The sequence below is a fragment of the Oryzias latipes genome, chromosome 18 (assembly GCF_002234675.1).
Source record: "Oryzias latipes chromosome 18, ASM223467v1".
Lineage (NCBI taxonomy): Eukaryota > Metazoa > Chordata > Actinopteri > Beloniformes > Adrianichthyidae > Oryzias > Oryzias latipes.
In genome coordinates this window covers 874409-893686 of record NC_019876.2, presented here as the reverse complement: position 1 = coordinate 893686, position 19278 = coordinate 874409, and the positions used below count along the sequence as shown (strand labels likewise).

At 47.9% G+C, this 19278-nt stretch overlaps 2 protein-coding genes across 5 annotated transcripts; one reads left to right on the top strand and one right to left on the bottom strand.

The window, feature by feature from the left end:
• Positions 1–2262: 2262 nt before the first annotated feature.
• ccdc171 (coiled-coil domain containing 171) lies at positions 2263–10146 on the bottom strand. 4 transcript variants are annotated; one of them, XM_023966357.1, is made up of 24 exons: positions 10076–10146; positions 9455–9576; positions 9065–9274; positions 8843–8993; positions 8554–8714; positions 7996–8142; positions 7836–7928; positions 7605–7765; positions 7413–7539; positions 6968–7174; positions 6811–6900; positions 6270–6440; positions 6032–6199; positions 5785–5940; positions 5204–5666; positions 5019–5117; positions 4769–4935; positions 4551–4694; positions 4051–4176; positions 3836–3981; positions 3427–3481; positions 3146–3277; positions 2902–3054; positions 2263–2825 (listed from the first exon to the last, which is right to left on the bottom strand). In XM_023966357.1, exons 3-24 carry the CDS (start codon positions 9272–9274, stop codon positions 2763–2765), a joined length of 3390 nt encoding a protein of 1129 aa, XP_023822125.1. In that variant the 5' UTR covers positions 9455–9576; positions 10076–10146; the 3' UTR covers positions 2263–2762. The 4 variants fall into 4 exon arrangements, with proteins under 4 accessions (XP_023822125.1, XP_023822123.1, XP_011485471.2 ...); XM_023966355.1 differs by having other exon boundaries at positions 9455–9637; positions 10076–10140; XM_011487169.3 differs by having other exon boundaries at positions 9455–9682; positions 10076–10139.
• Positions 10147–15195: 5049 nt separating this feature from the next.
• On the top strand, positions 15196–18032 carry wdr55 (WD repeat domain 55). The gene is given in 4 exon segments (NM_001136517.1): positions 15196–15696; positions 15968–16074; positions 17316–17585; positions 17705–18032. Coding segments are annotated over 4 exon segments (1206 nt in total).
• The last annotated feature ends 1246 nt before the right edge of the window (positions 18033–19278 follow it).

The following is a 19278-nucleotide window of genomic DNA, read 5'->3' as shown; positions in this document are numbered from 1 at the left end:
TTTACAGTCACACACACATTCACACACTGATGGCGGCTCAGCTACCGGTCACAGGCGCCCGCCTGCCACCAGAGGCAAGTTGGGGTTCAGTGTCTTGCCCAAGGAAACTTCGACACATGGGCGTGCAAGGCAGGAATCGAACCTGCAATATTACGATCATGCATCGACCACCCTACCGCTGCACCACAGCTGCGGTAGAAAGAACTCGACACGTGTTTTTTCTCTCATTATGCAGGGATATATATTTATGTGTAGGAATGCTTCCATATGAACAAAGTTCATCTCAACTCCAACCGAAGAAACGAAATACAACCAGGAACAGAAAACTGACATCAACAGGTACAGACTCAACAGAGGACTGCTCTGAAAATGAAAAACCATTCATAGAATGTTTCCAGTTCTTGTTGAATTTGAGTTTGCTTTTATCTTTGTCGTGGGCTTTCAATCCTCTGCTCTCTACCTTTGGAAAAAGCATCTCTGGACAAATGTGGAGACGTCCAACAGCAGAGTGGGAGACGGCGTTCCACCAGTGGAAGCGTGGACGTCCTGCATCTGCTGTTCACCAGAGTCCAGGTCACATGACCCAAAGTATCGCTGTCAGAACGTCTAATGAGGAACCAGCCTTTCTGGAGTCCCAGCAGCAGGAACGTTCTTCACATTTGCTGAAGCGTCTGTTAAATATTCCTGACGGGACGACAGGAAACCGCCGGCAGCCTGAAGGCGACCACATCAACGCCGTCACGCCGTCTCCACACGGGAAGTTCTGCTGACGCCGCCTCAGCATTCATGTTCCTGCAGCGGCGGGTCACTTTGAAATGCAGACACGCTGACATCAGCGTTCCCTTTGTGGCCCCGGGGCCCCAATCCTCCCTTTCTCCAGGGATTACCCAGAATGCTCCCTTCTGCTTCAGAGCTGTCACTGACGTGGAATCGGGTCTGAATGGGAGAAGCTGCAGGAATTACAGCTAATCTGTGGAAAGGCAGCGGCCGACACCTCCGGCTGAAATAAAGCTGTCACTCCTGGAAAAGAAGCGCGCCGTCTGACCATGGCGTGACGCTAAGCTAAGACAGGCGGCATTCAGGGCAAAGAAGAGGAGGAGGAGGAAGGACCAGAGGCCTTCGTCTCCTTCCATGGAGGCATTAGCGTCCACTCCAACATCTGAGGAATAATCTGCTGAATTCAGTCTAATCTGATGGGATTTGGCTTCAGAAGCAAATGTCACACGAAGAGCATGCTGGGAAAACGGCCTTCACTGCCCTCCTGTGCGTTTGAATTCCTTCAAATCTGCACAGAATTATGGGATACGTTTAGCCTGGTGTCATAGAGGTCAGATGTCAGAAGATGGACTCCAACCATCAGTGAGGCGCCTCTCACAGGAGACGTCTTTGGACGTGGAAATGTCTCCTGAGGCCTTCATCCTGACAGAACTCCGTATCTGCTCATCTTCATCATGAAAACACTTTCCCTTCCCCTCAGAGGAGAACGAGGAGAACCTCTGGAGAACTGTGTCAGCTGGTTGGACGCTATACAGCTGGGACATCAGGAGAAGAAAAGCAGCTTCAGCTCTGAGTGGAGCAGAGAGAGGAAGAGGAGGAGCCTGCAGGAGGCGCCGCTGTGCTGAATCAGAACTTCTGAGGTTTAGTGTGACTGTCAGCAAAGCCTGGATAGCCTGAGGATATGTCGCACACACACACACACACACACAGACTCACACACACACAGACTCACACACACACACACAGACTCACACACACAGACTCACACACGCACACATAAACACTCACACACACTCTCCAGTCTGCCTGGGGCTCCCATCTTTTGCTGATGCAGCAGAGCTTCCGTCCAGGTTTCCTCCAAACTTCCTGACTTTCTTTCTTCGCTCTCAGAACCTGAAACCTTTGAAGTCCAGAAAGTTCTGTCCGTTCTTCAGCAGAACTCCTGCTGTTCTCAGAGGAGCTCCAGCTTCCATCGGTGAGTCGGACCTCCTGGTTCTGTTCGCTCCATTTCATTATCTGCAGCTGACCCCAGACTCAAGTGGGAGGGGCTTATTGACCAGAGATTGCTCCACCCACGTTGTGTAGCGGTCAGCCATCCATCCAGGATGAACCCCACCATCTATGGATGAACCCCCAGGAGGTTTGGGGTTAGAATCCTGGTTCAGGTCCCAGAGGCAGAGTGGAGGCCTGGATGACCCGTTTGTGTTCTGCTCAAAGGCACAGAGGCAGTTTACCGTCATCCTCTGATCCATGAGGATCTATGTGTTCTTCAGAATTACAGATTTTATTTAGGAGGTGAAAGGAGATGTTTACATTTGACATCCATCATAGAAACATGAAAAAGTACATTAGAAATAAATAAAATACTACTAAAATGTGGTGTTTTAAAGAGAATTGAAGAAGAATTTCACATTTATTTCCTTCAGGAAGGACATTCTAAAGTCTCCAGGTGAGACAAAGTTTTAATACCTGGACTTCATTTAGCTGCTACATCGTAACCATGACGACAGACAAACACCTGGACTGCATCCAGCTGTGATGGAGAAGATCTGTTCAAGTGATTTCCATTCTCCTCTGTTCTTCACGTTTACTTTTCACAATCTTTCACATGATTTATGCGTCGGCATGGAAACGGCTCCTCCCTCTGCGTGTCACCCGTCCTTTCGTTTTGCTTTGGCGTTGTCTCCATGGTTTCCATCCAGGTGGGTTGCATTGAGATTCGGGGAGGGGGCGGGGCTTGTTTTATTCAGGTCTGGGAACTCTCTTCACTGTTTGGGTGAATGTTTTTCTCCATCAGAGGAGTTTGATGTTTCAGGAAACTCTCCCAGCTGAAACACAAACACAGATGCTTTTATTTTGGTAAACTGGAATGTTGACCTGACCCTGAGGAAGAGGGTGTCGTACAGGGACGAAGGCCAGGCTGTCTCTGAGGCAGGCGTCCTGCAGCTCGCCACGCAGCGCGGCCACGTGACTGCGGTGGGCGGAGACTTCCTGCTGCAGCCAATCGATCCTGGAGCTGCAGGTGAGACAGAGCTGGGAGACGGCGGACAGGAAGCTCTGCGGTGGGGGGGAGGAGCCATGGAGACGGTTAAGACACAAGAGAGGCGGAGCAAAGCCAGGAAACAGGAGGGGCTCCGCCCCACATCACCTGGCAGGCGCTCCTCTCAGCAGTTCCCATGATGCTCTCTGATCCACCCAGCTCACTTTGGTCTTTACGTAGCATCAAGAGGCGGGGCTTAGCTGTGAGCGAGTGCTGTGATTGGAGGAGACTCTCTCTGACCTAAAGAACAGAGAGCGACTATCAGCTGTTAATGTGTGTGTGTGCATGTGTGTGCACATGTGTGTGGGTGCATATGTGTGTGCATGTGTGTCTACATGTGTGTGTGCATTTGTGTGTGCATGTGTGCATGTGTGTGTGTGCACGTTCACCTGCTTGCAGGCCGTCTCTGCAGCCTCCATGCAGTGGATCAAACCTTCTCGACATCTGCAGAGACAGACGTCTGGGATTAAATCCTGGATTACGGCGGTTTTATAGTTTTACTCTCAGACTCAACTCCATTAAAGTCTGTTTCTGTTCCATTTGGGTCAAAGTAAACTCACCTTTGATCTGGAGAAAAGCTTGTTTGTTACTAAAATAATAAATCCATTAAAGTACAGTGAACTTTCTGGAATTATTAGTATTACTGGGATTCTAAGAGTCATTTATTTGGTTGTAATTGAACGCGTTCAAGAGTTTCTCCATCTGGACCCTTCAGGTCAGCTGATCAATCATCTGACCTCTGAATGTGGTAGACGTTGGGTCTCCTTTGAACACCTGACCTTCATCCTCTCACGTTACCTGCTGGCGTCTCTCAGCTCGTCTTCGGCGCGATGAAGACGCTCCTCCAGCTGCCTCTTCTGCCTCTGGACCTCAGACAGATGATTACCCAGAATCCTCAGCGTGCGCTCCTTGCGACTCACCTCCCGCCGAGCCTCAGACAGCTCCTGGAGACAGACGCAGGTTCAGGGGCGGCGAGGGGGCGTGTCCGAACACGGCGGCGTGCCAGAGCGTACCTGTGTGGTTTGCTGCACAGCCCTCATCTGATTGGTCTGTTCCTGGATCAAAGTCTGAGCTTCATGTTCTCTGCTGAGGGCCTGACGGAGCTCCGCCCACACGCTGGGGAGGTGCTGCGCCGACACCTGCTTATACACAACACACACACAACACACACATGACAAACACACACATGACAAACACACATACGACAAACACACATACAACAAACACACACACGACAAACACACACATGACACACACACACATGACAAACACACACATGACAAACACACACTCACATGACAAACACACACATTGTTGTCTTTGTTTTTGTGTCCGTGTGTGTCTGTTTGTATTTTTATATCTGTGTGTGATTTGTGTTTGTGTGTATGTTTGTTTATGTATGTACGTGTTTTTGTGTGTTTGTGTCTGTGTGTCTTTGTGTATGTTTTTGTGTCTTAGTTTTTGTGCATGTGTGTGTTTTCGTGTCCGTGTGTGTTTTTGTGCGCGTCCTCACGGTTTTACTCGCCGCCTCCGTCTCCCGCCGCAGTCCTCTCTTCAGATTGGTCACTTCCAGCCGCAGGCTCCGCCTCTCCACCTCGGCCGAGTGCAGCCGTTGGCTGAAGAGCAGGAAGTGCTGCTGCAGCGTGGACACCAGGGCCTGGCGGTGGGCGGGGTTTAACACAGACAGGTCAGTGAGCGTAACCCCTCCCCCTCAGCCGTCTGCTCAGTTACCTTCGGGTCGGGCCGCGTCGGCGTCGGTCGCCTCAGACGGTCGCTCAGCGAGTTCTGGTCTGACTCAACCAAAGGCAGGCCAGAGGAAGTTGATTGGCTGAACAGGTGATCCAGGAGGCGGGCCAAACCCGAGCGAGCAGCTGGGATGAGGACCGAAGGGGAGGAGCCTTACGGGTCAGAGGCAGAGACGGGTTTTACTGTCATGGGTCTGTGAAGCATGCAGATGGCCGTCACGCCAGCGTGTGGTTACCGGCGTGCATCAGCGCCCCCCGCAGGTCAGCCATGGAGGACAGGACGCTGGACCACAGCTGTTCAGACTGAAGCCAGCGCGCGCAGACGCCATCTTTGTCTGCAACAAGACAAAGACGCTGCTGTCAAACACGGCCGAGCGAGGAGAAGTCACTCCCTTTCAAAATAAAAGCGTCCATCACTCACCTGTTTCTGTGCAGTCTTGACCCTTGGCGCTCGCCGTAGAGTCAGCACACACACCAACTGTTGCTCCGCCTCCCTCCACCCGAAACACCACCTGTGTTTTTCTACCCAACAGGCTCCACCTCCTCACTGCCAACAGGGCACACACGCTCCTCCTCCACCGCCTCACAGCCCGCCCTTCTCCTCCCTCCTCCTCCTCGTCTCCTCCCAGAGCTCCTGCCAGCCTCCTCACCTCCTGCTCCAGCTGCTCGTTCTCCAGCAGCCGCCGGCAGAGGAGTCTTTTCTGCTCGCCCAGCGCGCCCAGCCGGCGGTGGGCGTGCCTCAGTGCACCGGAGAGCAGGGCGACGGCCAGGAGGGAGGAGGAGGCCTCCTGCTGCAGGCGGGAGAGGTCAGAGGTCAGCGAGCAGCAGCGCTGCTCCAGAGAGGAGGCGTGGTCCTGCAGGGCATCGCGCCGAGAGCGACACAGCTGGACAAACACAAACCATCAGAGAGACACAAGCAGCAGACGACAAACAACAACCTGAACAGAAACACAAACAAAAAAGAGCTGAGGCTCCGCCCCCTGAGCTCTCCCGGCCTGTTACCTGCAGCCGGCTCTGGGTGTGGGCGTGGCGTCTCCTCCAGGCCTCCTCCCTCCTCCTCAGCCGCTCCTCCAGCTGCTTCAGCGTGGACTCCTGGCTGCGCTGCAGAGCGCGCAGACGCAGGCTCCTCTGCTCACACAGACGCTGCAGCTCTGCCGTCTGCACAGGAAAACGTCGAGTTTATTCATTCAGGGTCTGTTGATGTCGACCAAATTAAACATTTGGGTCCCTTTGCTTCCTCTCCTCTCACCTGAGTGTTGGCCTTCTGCAGGTCAGAGGTCAGCCGCTCCGCCTGCTCGCCGATGACATCACACAGCTCCTCCCAGGTGAAGTCTCCCAGAATGCTCTGGGGCTGGTCAAGCAGCACGCAGCCGGCCAGCAGGCGCTGGTACAGACGGTGCAGGGAGGACAGGCGGTCCTGCAGCAGACAGAGACTCCTTCAGGATCCCCGAGCAGGACTCAGGGCGGCACAGAGGCCGGACCTTCACCTCTGACTCCTGCTGGCGGCTGCCGCTGATCCTCAGCATCTCTGCTCTCCTGTCCTCCTTCTCCCGCTGCAGCTCCTCCTGCAGGCCCTGCAGCTGCATCGACCAATCAGAGCTCTGCTGGCGCAGACGGGTCACGTCCTCCTGCAGCTGCGCACACAGCTGCTGGTGGTCCTGCAGAACCAGGGACCCGGATTATTCCTGAACTGAAGATCAAACGCTGGAAAGGCTGCAGCAGGAAAAACTCAACTAGAGCAGGAATATTTTAAAGTTTAAATCAGAGAAGTTTGAAGCTTCTCTCTGAGTTTCTGAACATGTTTGTTGTTTTAAAGTGTGGTTTTGTTTTTCTGAAACCACCTCCTGGATCATCTCCTCAGCCATTCAGCTTCTTCCAAACCTCCGGAAGGAGCTGCAGGTTTTTCTGAGGTGAAAAGGCCCAGAAGCATCTAGATGTTTGCCTTCAATGTTTAGGAGGCTTTTACTGTGAAATTCTGACTCGTCCTGTCTGCACATCAGAGTCCTGACAAAGTGGAGCTGCACTTGCATGGAGGTGCTTCTTCTGGTTGGCGGTCAGCAGCAGCAGAGCCTCCTTCTCCTGCCGGATTCTCTCTGAGGCTTCCAGAAGATCCTGGACCTGCAGCAGAAGAAGCATCCGGATCACATGAGGGGACCCAGTGACCCACGGGAGCTGCAGGACTCACCTCCTTGTGGGCCTCCTCCACGCTGTGCTGGGAGCTGCAGAGGGTGCTCTCCAGCAGCTGCAGGAGCTCAGCGGGACTCCGTTTCCCATCATCCTTTGTGGGGTGTGGTGTGGGCTCAGCCGTGCTCCTGTGTCGGTGCAGCGTGTCTGTCATCCCCTGCATGAACTTCGTGAAGGCCTCCTCTGCATCAGACTGACGCTGGACCGCCTGGACTCAAGAGGAGAACTTTAGGAGCAAAAGGTCTGTCTGTGTGGAAAACACGCCGCCTTCAAACCCGGGCTGGACCAGGTTAAGCATGAATCTGAGTTTACTTTAGCCTGAATCAGGGTTTAATTTTAGCCTGATTCTGGGTTTAACCTGAATCCGGCTTTTGCTTGGATCCGGGCTTAGACTGGATCCGGCTTAGCCTGGATCGGACTTAGTCTGGTTCTGGGTGGTGGTTCACCTGCTCCAGCAGAGCCTGTGACGTGGCCAGTTTCCTTCTCTCCGCCTCCAGCTCACATCTGTTGGTCTTCTCCGTCTCCATGGCGACGCTCAGAGCGGCCTCGCTCTGCCGGCGTTGGTCCTGTAACCTGTGGACAGCAGAGCCGTCACGCCGCGCTCTCTTCCTGCAGGGGCTGGACGCGGCGGCGCTCACCGCTGCAGAGCACGCTCAGTCCTGCCGCTCCTCTCCGTCTGCAGGCTGCAGGCTCGCTCGGCCTCAGCGAGCTGAGCTTGCAGAAGCTCCGCCCTCTGCTGCGCCTCCTGCTGGCTGGACCGCTCCGCCGCCAGCGCCGCCTCCAGGTCCTGCAGCCGCAGCTGTGATGGGACGGCAGAGAGCTGAGCTGGCGCTCCTCAGGACAGTCCAGGTGTGTCTGATGCTCCTCACCTGGATGACCTCACAGTTGAACTTTGACTCCAGGTGAGCCGCTCGCTCCGCCTCTAGCCCGGACTCCAGACACGTCACCCTCTGGTCGGACACCTGCACACACACACGCTGAGCCCAGCTCCTGCTGCACCTGTGGGATTCCTCCCTCCGCCTCCTGCACCTCCTTCTCCCGCCGGATCCTCTCCTCTCTCCCCGTCAGGAACTTCAGCTCCTCGGCTCGCCGTTCACTCAGCTCCACCTCCCTCTGCCTCTCTCTCTCCACCTCCATTATCCTCCTCTCAGACTCCTGCAGCGCCTCCTTCTGCTCCTGAAGGCAGAAGCGTTTGAAGTCCATCACAGGATCCCACTGACACGTGTACCGCTTTGACCTTTGACTTTTAATCTACACCAGTCAGCAGGAAGCTGGTTTGAAACCAAAATGACTTATTATTTCACTGGAAAACAGAGAAGTTTGCAGATTTGAACCTTTTGGTGCTCAGACAGCCTGTGAGGACGTTTATGCTTAAAGGAGGAGAAACCTCCAGAAGGTTCTCCTCCGTCCAGGTAGGAGGGAAAACCCGTATCTGGACTCTGCTGATGTCTAGTTACAGGAGACGGTCCGCCTCTTCTCTGTGAGATGAACCGGGCTCGAACATCACAGAGGAGTCGGGAGTGAAACCGGACCAGTAAAGTCCTCAGAAACCGGTTGGGAGTCTGGTTCTGGGGAGCTGCGTCTCACCTGCAGCAGGCCGTGCAGCCTCTGGCTCTCGGAGCCCAGGCTTTGGACCAGACGGTCGCGCTCCTCCAGCTCCAGCTGCAAAGCATGCTGGTCCTCGTCCCTGGCCCGTCGGGTGATGTGCAGAGCCGTCTGCAGCTCCTCCACCGTCTGCTGCAGCCGCTCTGACGTGGAAAACAGAGAGGGAGGGAGGGAGTCGAACCAGAACCTGAAGCCAAATACCCGGTTTTCTTTTTGAACGCTTCACTTCAACGGGAAACCCGGACCGTGTCCCCGGTTCTGGTTCTGGTACCTGCGAGCGCCTCTCGATCTCTGCTCAGCTCCGCTGCCCGCTCCCCGTCTCTGCGGCTCACAGTTAGCTGGTACTGAAGCTCCGCCCTCTGGGCCTCGCCACGCTCCAGCGAGGAGCGGAGGCGGGTCAGCTCCGCCTGGAGGCCGCACACCTGAGCGAGCACACAGAGGAACGCTGAAGCATCCACAGGGGGGCGCCGCTGCCGCCATGGTCTCCTCTCACCTCCTGGTTCTGGCTCGCCGTCAGCGTCACTTTCTCATTCTCCAGCTGGTTGATCCGCCACCTCAGCCTCCTCGCCTCCTCGCTCCCTTCACCTCCCTCTGAAGCTGCCCTCCTCCCTCCCCTCGGCTTAGCCCCGCCTCCTCGCTCCTCATCCTTGTGTCTCCTCTCCTTTCTGGCCCGGTCTATGGCCTGTTCGTCCTTCTGGGGCATCTGGAAACCAGAAAAATAGAGAAAAAGGAGGATTCAGGTAAAGAATGAAAATAATAAGATGGACTGACGCTGTCATGCAATCTGTCAGGAGAATCTCTTATGTCAGTTTTTATATTTTTGTTACTTTCATATTCATAAACCTCCTTTCAGACTGAGACTCCAGTTCTCCTCCAGACTCACCTCTGGGTTCGGGTCTCCCTCCTGGGTCCGATCCGGCCGGTCTTAAAGCTCCTGCGGGTGTTTCGCGGCTCTGATCGGCCTGTTTACGGCAGCTGAGCGCCTGGCGCCGCCGCGTGCGGATGCTGCTGTTGCCAGGACAACGACGCTTAGCTCCGCCAAAACAAAGTCTGTTTACTTCTGCAGCTAAAACAGAATCACCGCCAAGCGAAGGCGCCGAAACACCGGACACTCAAAATACAGAACAAAAACAGGTCCTGTTACTTCCGGGTTTGTCCAAAAACTAGATTTTAATAAAGTTTTTGAACTTCGCCGTTCTTTGAAGCTGTCTAAAGTGATCATCCAGCAAAATTAAACAAACACCCTTTATCTTCATATATAATACATTATTGCGTTTTTTTTTTCTGTTGTCAAACACGATAAATTAAAACACCAAAGCGACATGTATTCAAAGAATTCAAACAAAACAGACAAAAACAACACAACGACGCTTTTCATCCTTTTGTTAATTAATGTTTTTTAAAACGGTTTTGCGCCGTAAAGAGTCTGAAACTATCTTATAGAATCATAATATCAACTAAAAACCATTAAATTGTGTTTACAGATGTTAAAAACGTAACTCACGGGGGGAAATCTCTGGAGGTTTTTTTAATCTGACGCCATTTTGGCGTCTGTGCGTCATTTCCGGCTTCCCCTCTGATTGGCTGGAGCTGTCCAATCACAGTAACGCAAAGTCTAGCAGCTGGCTGAAGAAACAACACAAAGACAAACCATTATTTAAAGAATACTAATGACAAACCCTTCCTCCTGGGTTTTTTTTCCAGAAAGCAGGTTATGCTAGCTCCCACGGTAAGTTTGAGGCTAAAGAAGTTGATAACCTCAGCTTTTGGTTCCAGAAATGGAGGTATGTTTCAGGGTAGGTCAAGTTGCCATGGCAACTCATGCTCTAAACATAACCTGGGGCCTGTTTCAGAAAGGAGGTTAAGTGTAAACTCTGAGTGCGTTAACCCTGAAATCAGGGAAACCCTGGGTTTTCCGTTTCAGAATGGGAGGTTTGTTAAACCAGAGAAAGCAGAGTAAGTCAAACCCGTTTCTGAAAGAGAGGTAACTTATACTCTGAGTCAGTGTCCATGGTTACTTATGCTGTGAACCTAACCTGGTCGGGAGCGGTTAGGTTATTCTCCAAACTCAAGGTTTCTGCCGGTCCCCTCCCCTTTTTAAAGACGAAGCGGTATTTTTCGCTTTAACCTTCATTGCCCACATTTCCGTCACACAGAGACGGTCTAAGTGACAAGAATGGCTTGTCCTTTTTTGGAGGACCCAATAGACGAGGAGGCTGCATTCATTCATAGAGAATTATATTTACGTCGTGCGAGGATTTTGAGACCTAGACTCGATTTTTTGTCATTTCCTCATACGTTTTTGTTTGAGCGTTACCGTTTTTCGTTGCAGTCAATTACATATATACAATGAAAACAACATTAGGTATTGCTATGTAGATGTTTCATATGTCAAATATTGTCAACAAAGCCTACATCCATGACATGCTCACATTTGACCTGATTGAATTATGTTTTTATACTTCATTTTTAGCTGCTGCCATGTTCTTTTAATTCCTGCAGGATTGCATCTACATGAAAATGAAATCAGGGACATTGAATTAGATTAATGTAACAATTACTTTTTGGAAACACAATTTGCCAGCACTGCTTACTTTCTTAATCCCATATAAACCTGTACCACTTGATCAATACAAGGGTAGACAAAAGCTCACTTTTAAAAACACAATTGCATGTATTAATATTAAACTGACCAATGTTTGCAAGATGGGAAGGTTAACAATAAAGTCCTCTAAACATTACCGACGTTAAATGCATTTTTCCCCAGATTGGTTCTGTACACTATGCAGCATTTCATGCAATTACACCAGGAATAACACTTCAAAAGTACACCTAAATATCACCATTTTTTATTTCACTCCTTACGCTATTTAAAAAGTTATTACAGTCAATATTTTATAACAATGATTTAAATGCAAACTTAGGCATTAACTTGAGCAGCTATGTTTTCCACGCTGTCTCTGTTTTGCAGATGCAGCGGTGTTGCTTTTCTTCTGGAATATGTGCTCATATTCACTGTAACTCTGCAGCAGCACGTCAAGTTCAGCTGGCGAAAAATACGCAGACCTCTTTTTTTCACGGTTGCCATGGTGACTCGTAATATCTGCGCTCCATTGATAATGGCTTCTTATAGTCGCGGTGCGCACGCTTAACTCCGAATCAGTCCACTCAGAGTTGATTGATCTAACTCGGATCAGCTGCTCTGAAACAGAAAACTCAGAGTTGTTAATCTCTCGATTGACCAACTCAGAGTTCAAGTTTAACCTCAGAGTTGGTTGAACCTCCTTTCAGAAACAGGCCCCTGGTCTGGAGCAGGTTTAGTTGAAGGTTAGTTTGTTTTCAGAGAGGTGAAGCAGCATGGTGTGTCCATTTGAAGATGATTTAGTGGATGAAGAAGCTCAGATAATACTTTTTCCACCGTGAGAGGGTGATAAGACCACATATGGATGTTGGAAAGATAAACTTTATACTTTGATCTAACTTCATTATTTGCTTCAGTTAAGATAAATCATTTTTTGTTAGGTCACCTTAAAATAACACGTAGTTTTCAGACAATTATTTTCCTTTCATTCAAATTAATTCAATTAAGTAGGTGTAACTTTGGTGCTGCTGTTAGATTGGCACCACAAGGGATTGTGGGATGTCATTCCCTTTGCCTGTCTGGACAGATTTGGGTTTAAGTGTGGGTTTTTTACAAAATGTGTTTAGTTGTTTAGCTGTTTTAGCTGTTTTACTGTGTTTTGCCGAGTTATTTTGTCCTACTAAGCTTACGTCTCTGCACCATGAGGGAGAGAGAAGGAGAGGATGATGAGTTTATATAGCACTCCTACCATTTTAGCTGCACTTATAACGACATATAATTATTTAATGAAGGTATACACTCCGTGCAATTTTTTTCCCCGTCCTTTTAATTATTATAAAAATTAGCATATCTGCCGTCTCAAACGTAGACATGTGAGAGTTCAAGAATCATAATTAATTAAGTTGGAAAAAAGATTCATTGAATTTGAGTAAGATGACATTTAGTTAGATAAACATGTAAATATGAGGTGTACAAAAATTACTGAGTTTTATAGATGTGAAATGAGGTTGAATAAATTTAACTCAATTACTTGTTCCCAATAGAAGTAATTCATTTAAGTTGGCAAAATTGGATAAGTTACATACATATGCGTCACATGAAAATGGAAATAAGATCAGAAGTCCGTGCGTTTACTTTGTCCGTTATTTTTCTCCAAGCAGAAACTCTTTCTTTTGATGATGCAGCCGTGTTACTTTTTTGATGGACTTATAATCTTCATACGCTGTCATTTAAACCTCAGACTCCGTCTCACTGAAGTATAGCGCCTTCTTTTTTTCCACGCGTTTCCATGGTGACTCTGGAAATCGGCGATCCATTGAGAATGTCTTTATGTACCTGCTGTGCACGTGCATTAACCCAGGGTTACCAAGTGGAGCGTAATTACGCCAACTCATATCCGGTGTTTTGGAACCGACTTACCCAGAGTAAGCAAGTTCAGGCGGATTTCAGCCAGAGTTCAGGCTTAAAGTCAGGCTAGTTTAAACATGCTTCCTGGAATACCCCTGTTATCTCTGAAATTAAAAACTACGATGAATCCAGTAAAAAATCTCAAATTCAAAGGTTTTAAAAACTTTTAATTATTGGTGATGCCCTTTTTGCTACCCTTCCTTTTTAAGTGTGTAATTAATAGTAATAAGCTAGTTTTCTTTTCTTTTTGTCCTGTTTTGTGTGATTCTATGTAATGATTGTCAATTTTTGTTAAGTTTCAAAAATAAAATGGCAGAGGTAGAGTTGAACTTTGAAAAACCAACATTTTTGGGAAACAGATTTTTGGGAATAATTTCAATAACAAATTAAAATGAAAATCACACATTATTTAAGGAAAGGTAAAGCTCGTTCAGCCAGAGACTGCTGTGTTACCGGAGGTCCTTCATCCCAACAACAGTCAGACTATTCAACAACACCGTCTAGGACTGATGAAACCGCTGCTGTTATTTATGGCCTTATTTAATCCGTTATTTATGACCTGTACTTTTACTCTTGTATTATTTTTATTCTTACCCATTGCTACTTGTTTCTTCGTACTTTTCCAACTGTTATTTTTTTCTTGTTTTTGGCTGCTGTGACAACCCAATTTCCCCCCGGGGATCAATAAAGTCCTCTCTTATCTATATTATCTTATCTATCAAATAGAAATATATGATTGAAAAGTAACGACACATTGAAGTTAGAATCAGTCTTCACTCATCGGTTTGTGAGAAGTTTGTTTCATGCTTTCCATTTGATATGATGTTAATAGAGGAAACTGATTGGAAATAAAATTAAATAACTTTTTTTTAAATGTCCATTTATTAAAATGCTATGATATAATTTAAGAATAATGTTTGCATTTAATCTAAACACTTTTCGTGTTAAAAAAAGGTTTTATTCCCAACAAAACTGAAGGGACAACGCATTTCTGTGAGAGCAATAAAACGGTGAAAAGAATTAAGCAAAGACATTTAAATTGAACTTACATTTAGAAAAAAAATTAATTGTTCACACAGAAAACAGTGAACTAAATAATTAAAACTTACATGAATAAATTACATAAATAATTTTGCATTTGCAGTTGTTGATTAATGAAACGCATTTTCCCTTTATATTGAGGAATCTGTGTTGTTTTTTACCCTATTTTCTGAATAATGATAAATGTTGTAAATTGTTTCCCTCGTATTGTATTCTTGATACTTTGATGTTTTTTTTTATATTTTTATCTGGGGGGGGGGGGGGGGGTAAAAGGTAGTAATAAAGTTGTTGTTTTTGTTTTCCAAACACTGACTGTTTTTTCAGACAGTGATTTTCCGAGTAAGCCCTTGGATTCTCCTGTGCGCGTTCCGTTGTGGGTACCGGATGTTCTCGGGTTGCCAGATGTTCTCGGGGTCCTTCAGGGTCCTTCCAATGAGTTATATCACTAGAGGAGACATCACGTGGTTCCTCATGGGAGGAGAGCACCGCCATCTTGGTGAGGTCAAGTTTTGAAGACCAAACCACTTTTTATAACATTTAATAAAGAGCTCTGTTTTTACTTTCAATCACTTCATTATATGAAAAAGAAGAATGGCTTGAAATTGCTTAGTTTTGTTCAGAAATACAAACTTCATGAGTACCCCTAACTTAACTATTTAGATTTTTTCTATGTTCCTTTATTTTATTTTACTTATGTTTTTATTTATTTGTGTGTTATGTTCATTGTTTCTTTTTTCCCCTCTATTCTTTATTTTCTATGTTAATATATTATGTTTGGCAATGGTGACTGATCTTCGAAGCAATATTCATTACATTGTTATTGTTCGTTGTTAACGTTGATGTCATTGTTAATGTATGATACCGCAATTGTCAATAAAGTTTTAAAAAAAACTTAGCGACGTTAACTCATTGGTCGTGGCAACTTACAGCCAATCAAATAGTGTGACGTCATCATTGGTCGAAGGACCCCGAAAACATCTGGCAGCCCGAGAACATCCGGTACCCACACCGTCCTGTAGGGGGCAGCAGAGACCCCGCCCCCCGCCGGTCCTGTGCAGCTGTTCAGCGCAGAAGAAGAAAATCACCAAACAAACATGGCGGCGCCCCCGGAGCACGCTGCCACCGGGTCTGAGCAGACAGATCCTCCAGAAACGAACTCAGAACCGGACCTTTCCCAGCCAGAACCGGCAGATTCAGATGCGGACGAGCCGGTCGGACCGAAGATTCGGGAGACTCCGGAGGACATCCGGCTGGAGGCGATCGCCAACACGGTGGCGCTGCACCCGAGCAGGGACGTGCTGGTGTGCGGGGACGTGGACGGGGACGTGTACGCGTACGCCTACTCGTGCACGGAGGGGGAGACCCGGGAGCTGTGGTCCTCCGGACACCACCTGAAGTCCTGCCGCCAGGTGCGCTTCTCGGCGGACGGGCTAAAGCTGTTTAGCGTGTCCCGAGACAAGGCGGTCCACCAGCTGGACGTGGAGCGGGGCCAGCTGGTGTCGCGGATCCGGGGCGCGCACGCCGCCGCGATCAACAGTCTGCTGCTGGTGGACGAGAACATCCTGGCGACTGGAGATGACAGAGGGACCCTGAAGGTCAGGAACACGGAGTCTGGGAGTCTTCTGGTCCTAAAGGAGAAAACACTTTCCCACCAGTCCTCACCTCATTTCACCCTTCCTGTTCTCCTGCTTCTCTCCTTTCTGCCTCTTCTCATGCTTCTCCCAACATCAGCTGCTTTTAAAGCCCCCCCTGTCCACCTTTGATCTTCCTTCTATCTCCCATCTCCTACAATCAGCTCTATTCTCCTTCCTGGTGCTGATGGAGGGTTGTCATGGCAACAATATGGGTTTGTTTCGTTGTGGCCAGGTGTGGGACATGAGGAAGGGAGAGGCCTTCATGGACCTGAAGCACCACGACGACTACATCAGTGACATCGCTGTGGACCAGGCCAAGAGGATCCTTCTCACAACCAGGTGACCGGAGCAGCAGAAGCTCCTGACAGCCGGTCACATGACCCGGTCATGTGACCGGCTGTGACTGAGCTGGTTTGAGTTCTGATTTGTTGGTTGGCTGAATCAGTTTCAACCATTTGGTGTATATTTGAACTGGACTGAGTGACTCCTCCCCTTGGCGGTCCAAACAGGAAGTGGCTCCAAGAAGCCAAAATCCTACAGAGAAACAAACAGCTGTTACTTAGTCATTCTATTGCTCACAAGAACCATTTTTACCTTTTTTTAACATCTCCTTGATAATACCTATTATTGTTTTCATATTCTTTTCTGTAGTTCAAATTCATTCATTTTCTTCCGTTTTATCTCTTTCGGGGTCACGGGGCTGCTGGAGCCTATCCCGGTCACTTGTGGGCAAAGCCAGGGGACACCCTGGACAGGTCACCAGTCTGTCCCAGGGCGTAGTTCAAATTGTTCAAGTTAAAGACGGACCAATCAGACACCTCAGTAAAGTAGGTGGAGCCTGCTGGCCCCCACGTCCGACCTTCAAAGCATACGATTGGAAGATTTCCTGATTTTCTGATTTTCTGTGTCATAATTGCGGTTTATGTCCGTTCGGAATTTTATGACACCAAGTGTTTCATAGATGGGAATAGAGCTGAGAAAGAAGAAACCTGAAATGAGATTCAGCAGATTTACACCGCTTTGACATTTCACACCAAGACTCCTCAAACTGTGGGAACATGTGCTCGTATCGGGTAGCAACGGTCCAGTGTGAACACCATATGCTAAAAGAGCGTTCATAAATGCACGTTTAGCATTTTCTTTGGCTCATAACATAGATTTACCTTATTAGATTTTTTTATTATTTTTTCCTGCCAAACCAAACAGATTATCAGAGGAAACAGCTGGTGGTTTAGATCTGCAGGAGATATGTTGATTAAACTTTGTCTAAAATCTTGTAAGACCACGCCCACTTTTCCTCCTAATTTTAGTGCTTCAGTTGTAAAGATTTTCCGGAAAACAGGATTTTTTGCTTTTAAGTGGTCTTAAATTTGGAATTTCAAGAGTTTCCATCTGAAAACTAATCAGAAGAGACAAAATGTTTGGAATACAACTAATCTGCTAAGGCTGTTGAAGCTTTTGAAGCAGTTGAAGCTTTTGAAGCAGTTGAAGCTCGTCAAACAGCATTGAGATCATTCTATTTAATCCATCTAGAAGGCAGTAGAGCTCTTGCATCTCATCCCAACGCCGTGTTTTCACAGCGGGGATGGAACCATGGGCGTCTTCAACATCAAGAGACGGCGGTTTGAGCTGCTCTCCGAGTTCCAGAGTGGCGACCTGACCTCTGTGGCGCTGATGAAGCGGGGCAAGAAGGTGGTGTGCGGCTCCAGTGAGGGAACGGTTTACATCTTCAACTGGAACGGCTTCGGAGCCACCAGCGACCGCTTCGCTGTCAAGGCCGAGTCGGTGGACTGCATCGTCCCCATCACAGACAGCATCATGTGCACCGCCTCTATGGACGGGTACATCCGGTGAGTCCTGCTGCTCTGCCCTGACTGGATCCACATCACTGCTGTCTGTGGTAGAACGCTCTCCCACGGGGTCCAGACTGAAGTCAATCTTTTCCTTTCATGTCTCTGTCCCCCACCAGAGCCATCAACCTCCTTCCGAACCGCGTCATCGGTTGCATTGGGCAGCACGTTGGGGAACCCATTGAGGAGATCAACAAGTCTTGGGACTCCCGGTTCCTGGTCAGCTGCGCTCACGACCAGCTCATCAAGTTCTGGGAGATTTCCAATCTGCAAAAAACTACGGTCAGCGACTACCGCAAGAGAAAGAAGAAAGACGGACGCATGAAGTCTCTCTCCAAGAAGGCGCTTGGAGACAACGACTTCTTCTCAGGACTGGTAGAAGAAACAGAGAAGAAGGAGGAAGAGGAGGAGGAAGAGGAGGAAGATAGTGACAGTGGTAGTGACTGAGACTTTGTTCTTGGACAGGAAAGTTGTGTTGAAAAAGGCTTTAAGTCAGTCTGGACACTGGTGTCCAGAGTGATGGGTGGATGTGGACGGACCAACCCTGATGGTCTCCTCCATGACTTTGACCCACAGACCTGTTGGAACCTGAACCACTACGTTCTCCTGAATCTCCATAATTTCCTCCTTCTCTTTTTGGAATTTTCTTTGGTGGACATTTCTGCATCCCAACCTCAGTTCCATAATAAAGGGAAAAATAATAAATACTTTAGTTTTTGGTGTCACATTAACAGAAAATGAGAAACTGTTTTTTTATGTTAAATTAAATCTGAAAACATCAAACTTACAGTAAAACAGGTTTTTCTACAGGAATTTAGCCCTTTAGAAAAGCAACAATTAACTATCAGCATTGAACTGACAAATGAGAGGATTTCATAACATCCTATGTTATCAGTAAATATTTATTTCATTTGTAATAAAGTATTTTAAGATATAAGGTTTAGCTGTAAATGTGTTTGATGTCTGTGATGGTTCCTAACCTTTTTTAAGTTAGGAAACAAACCAGAGGAAATTAGCTTTAATGGTTTTACAGGATACGACAAACAAAGGAAGAACTCTGGATCACAGCACATAACCTGAAACCAAACTCCTTTGTTTGGTGTCTGGGTTCCCGTCAAACATCCCATAATACCTGCTGCAAAGGAACAAAATGCTCAGTGGGAGCTCACTTCCAGGACACTGTTAAAAAACCTGTTTCCTGCTCTGTAAGTGGCTCACATGAACCAGATCAGTGACAGACCAGCTTCCCGTGTGCCTTCTAGGTTAAACTTAATGACATCAAACCAGAGTGAAGCACATAGAAAATTTCTCAAAAGCTGACAAAGGTTTTCAAACCATCATCTCTACTGCCATCAGGACAGCAGAACTGGAAATGACAGAACATCACAAACGTAGACGGCTTCCATCTGATGGCCAATTTCAGATCAAAAGTTCATTTTTATTCACTGAAAAATCTTGGAGAAGTGGTCCACCTCCATGTCAGATCTCTCATGGACGGGAACAAGGATGTTTCTGTCCAGCTTTAAAAACACCACACAGCACAGAATCTTCCCTGTTGAGAGTTTTTTAACTAAATCTGTCAGGCATCTGATGATGAGAACCATGTTGTCCTTATTTTTTGAATTTTTCTTTTGACTTTGTAGACCACAAGATTCTACTCTCTTAGAATCTTAAAGGTTTGGTTGGGGTTAGT

Bases quoted from the DNA above. Each gene is read 5' to 3' on its own strand.
- ccdc171 (XM_023966357.1), bottom strand. From the start codon at position 9,274: ATGCCCCAGAAGGACGAACAGGCCATAGACCGGGCCAGAAAGGAGAGG. The intron at 5,667-5,784 runs GTAACAGGCCGG...GTGTTTGTCCAG, and splicing joins ACACCCAGAGCCGGCTGCAG to CTGTGTCGCTCTCGGCGCGA. The intron at 3,055-3,145 runs GTGATGTGGGGC...CCCCCACCGCAG, and splicing joins CTGAGAGGAGCGCCTGCCAG to AGCTTCCTGTCCGCCGTCTC.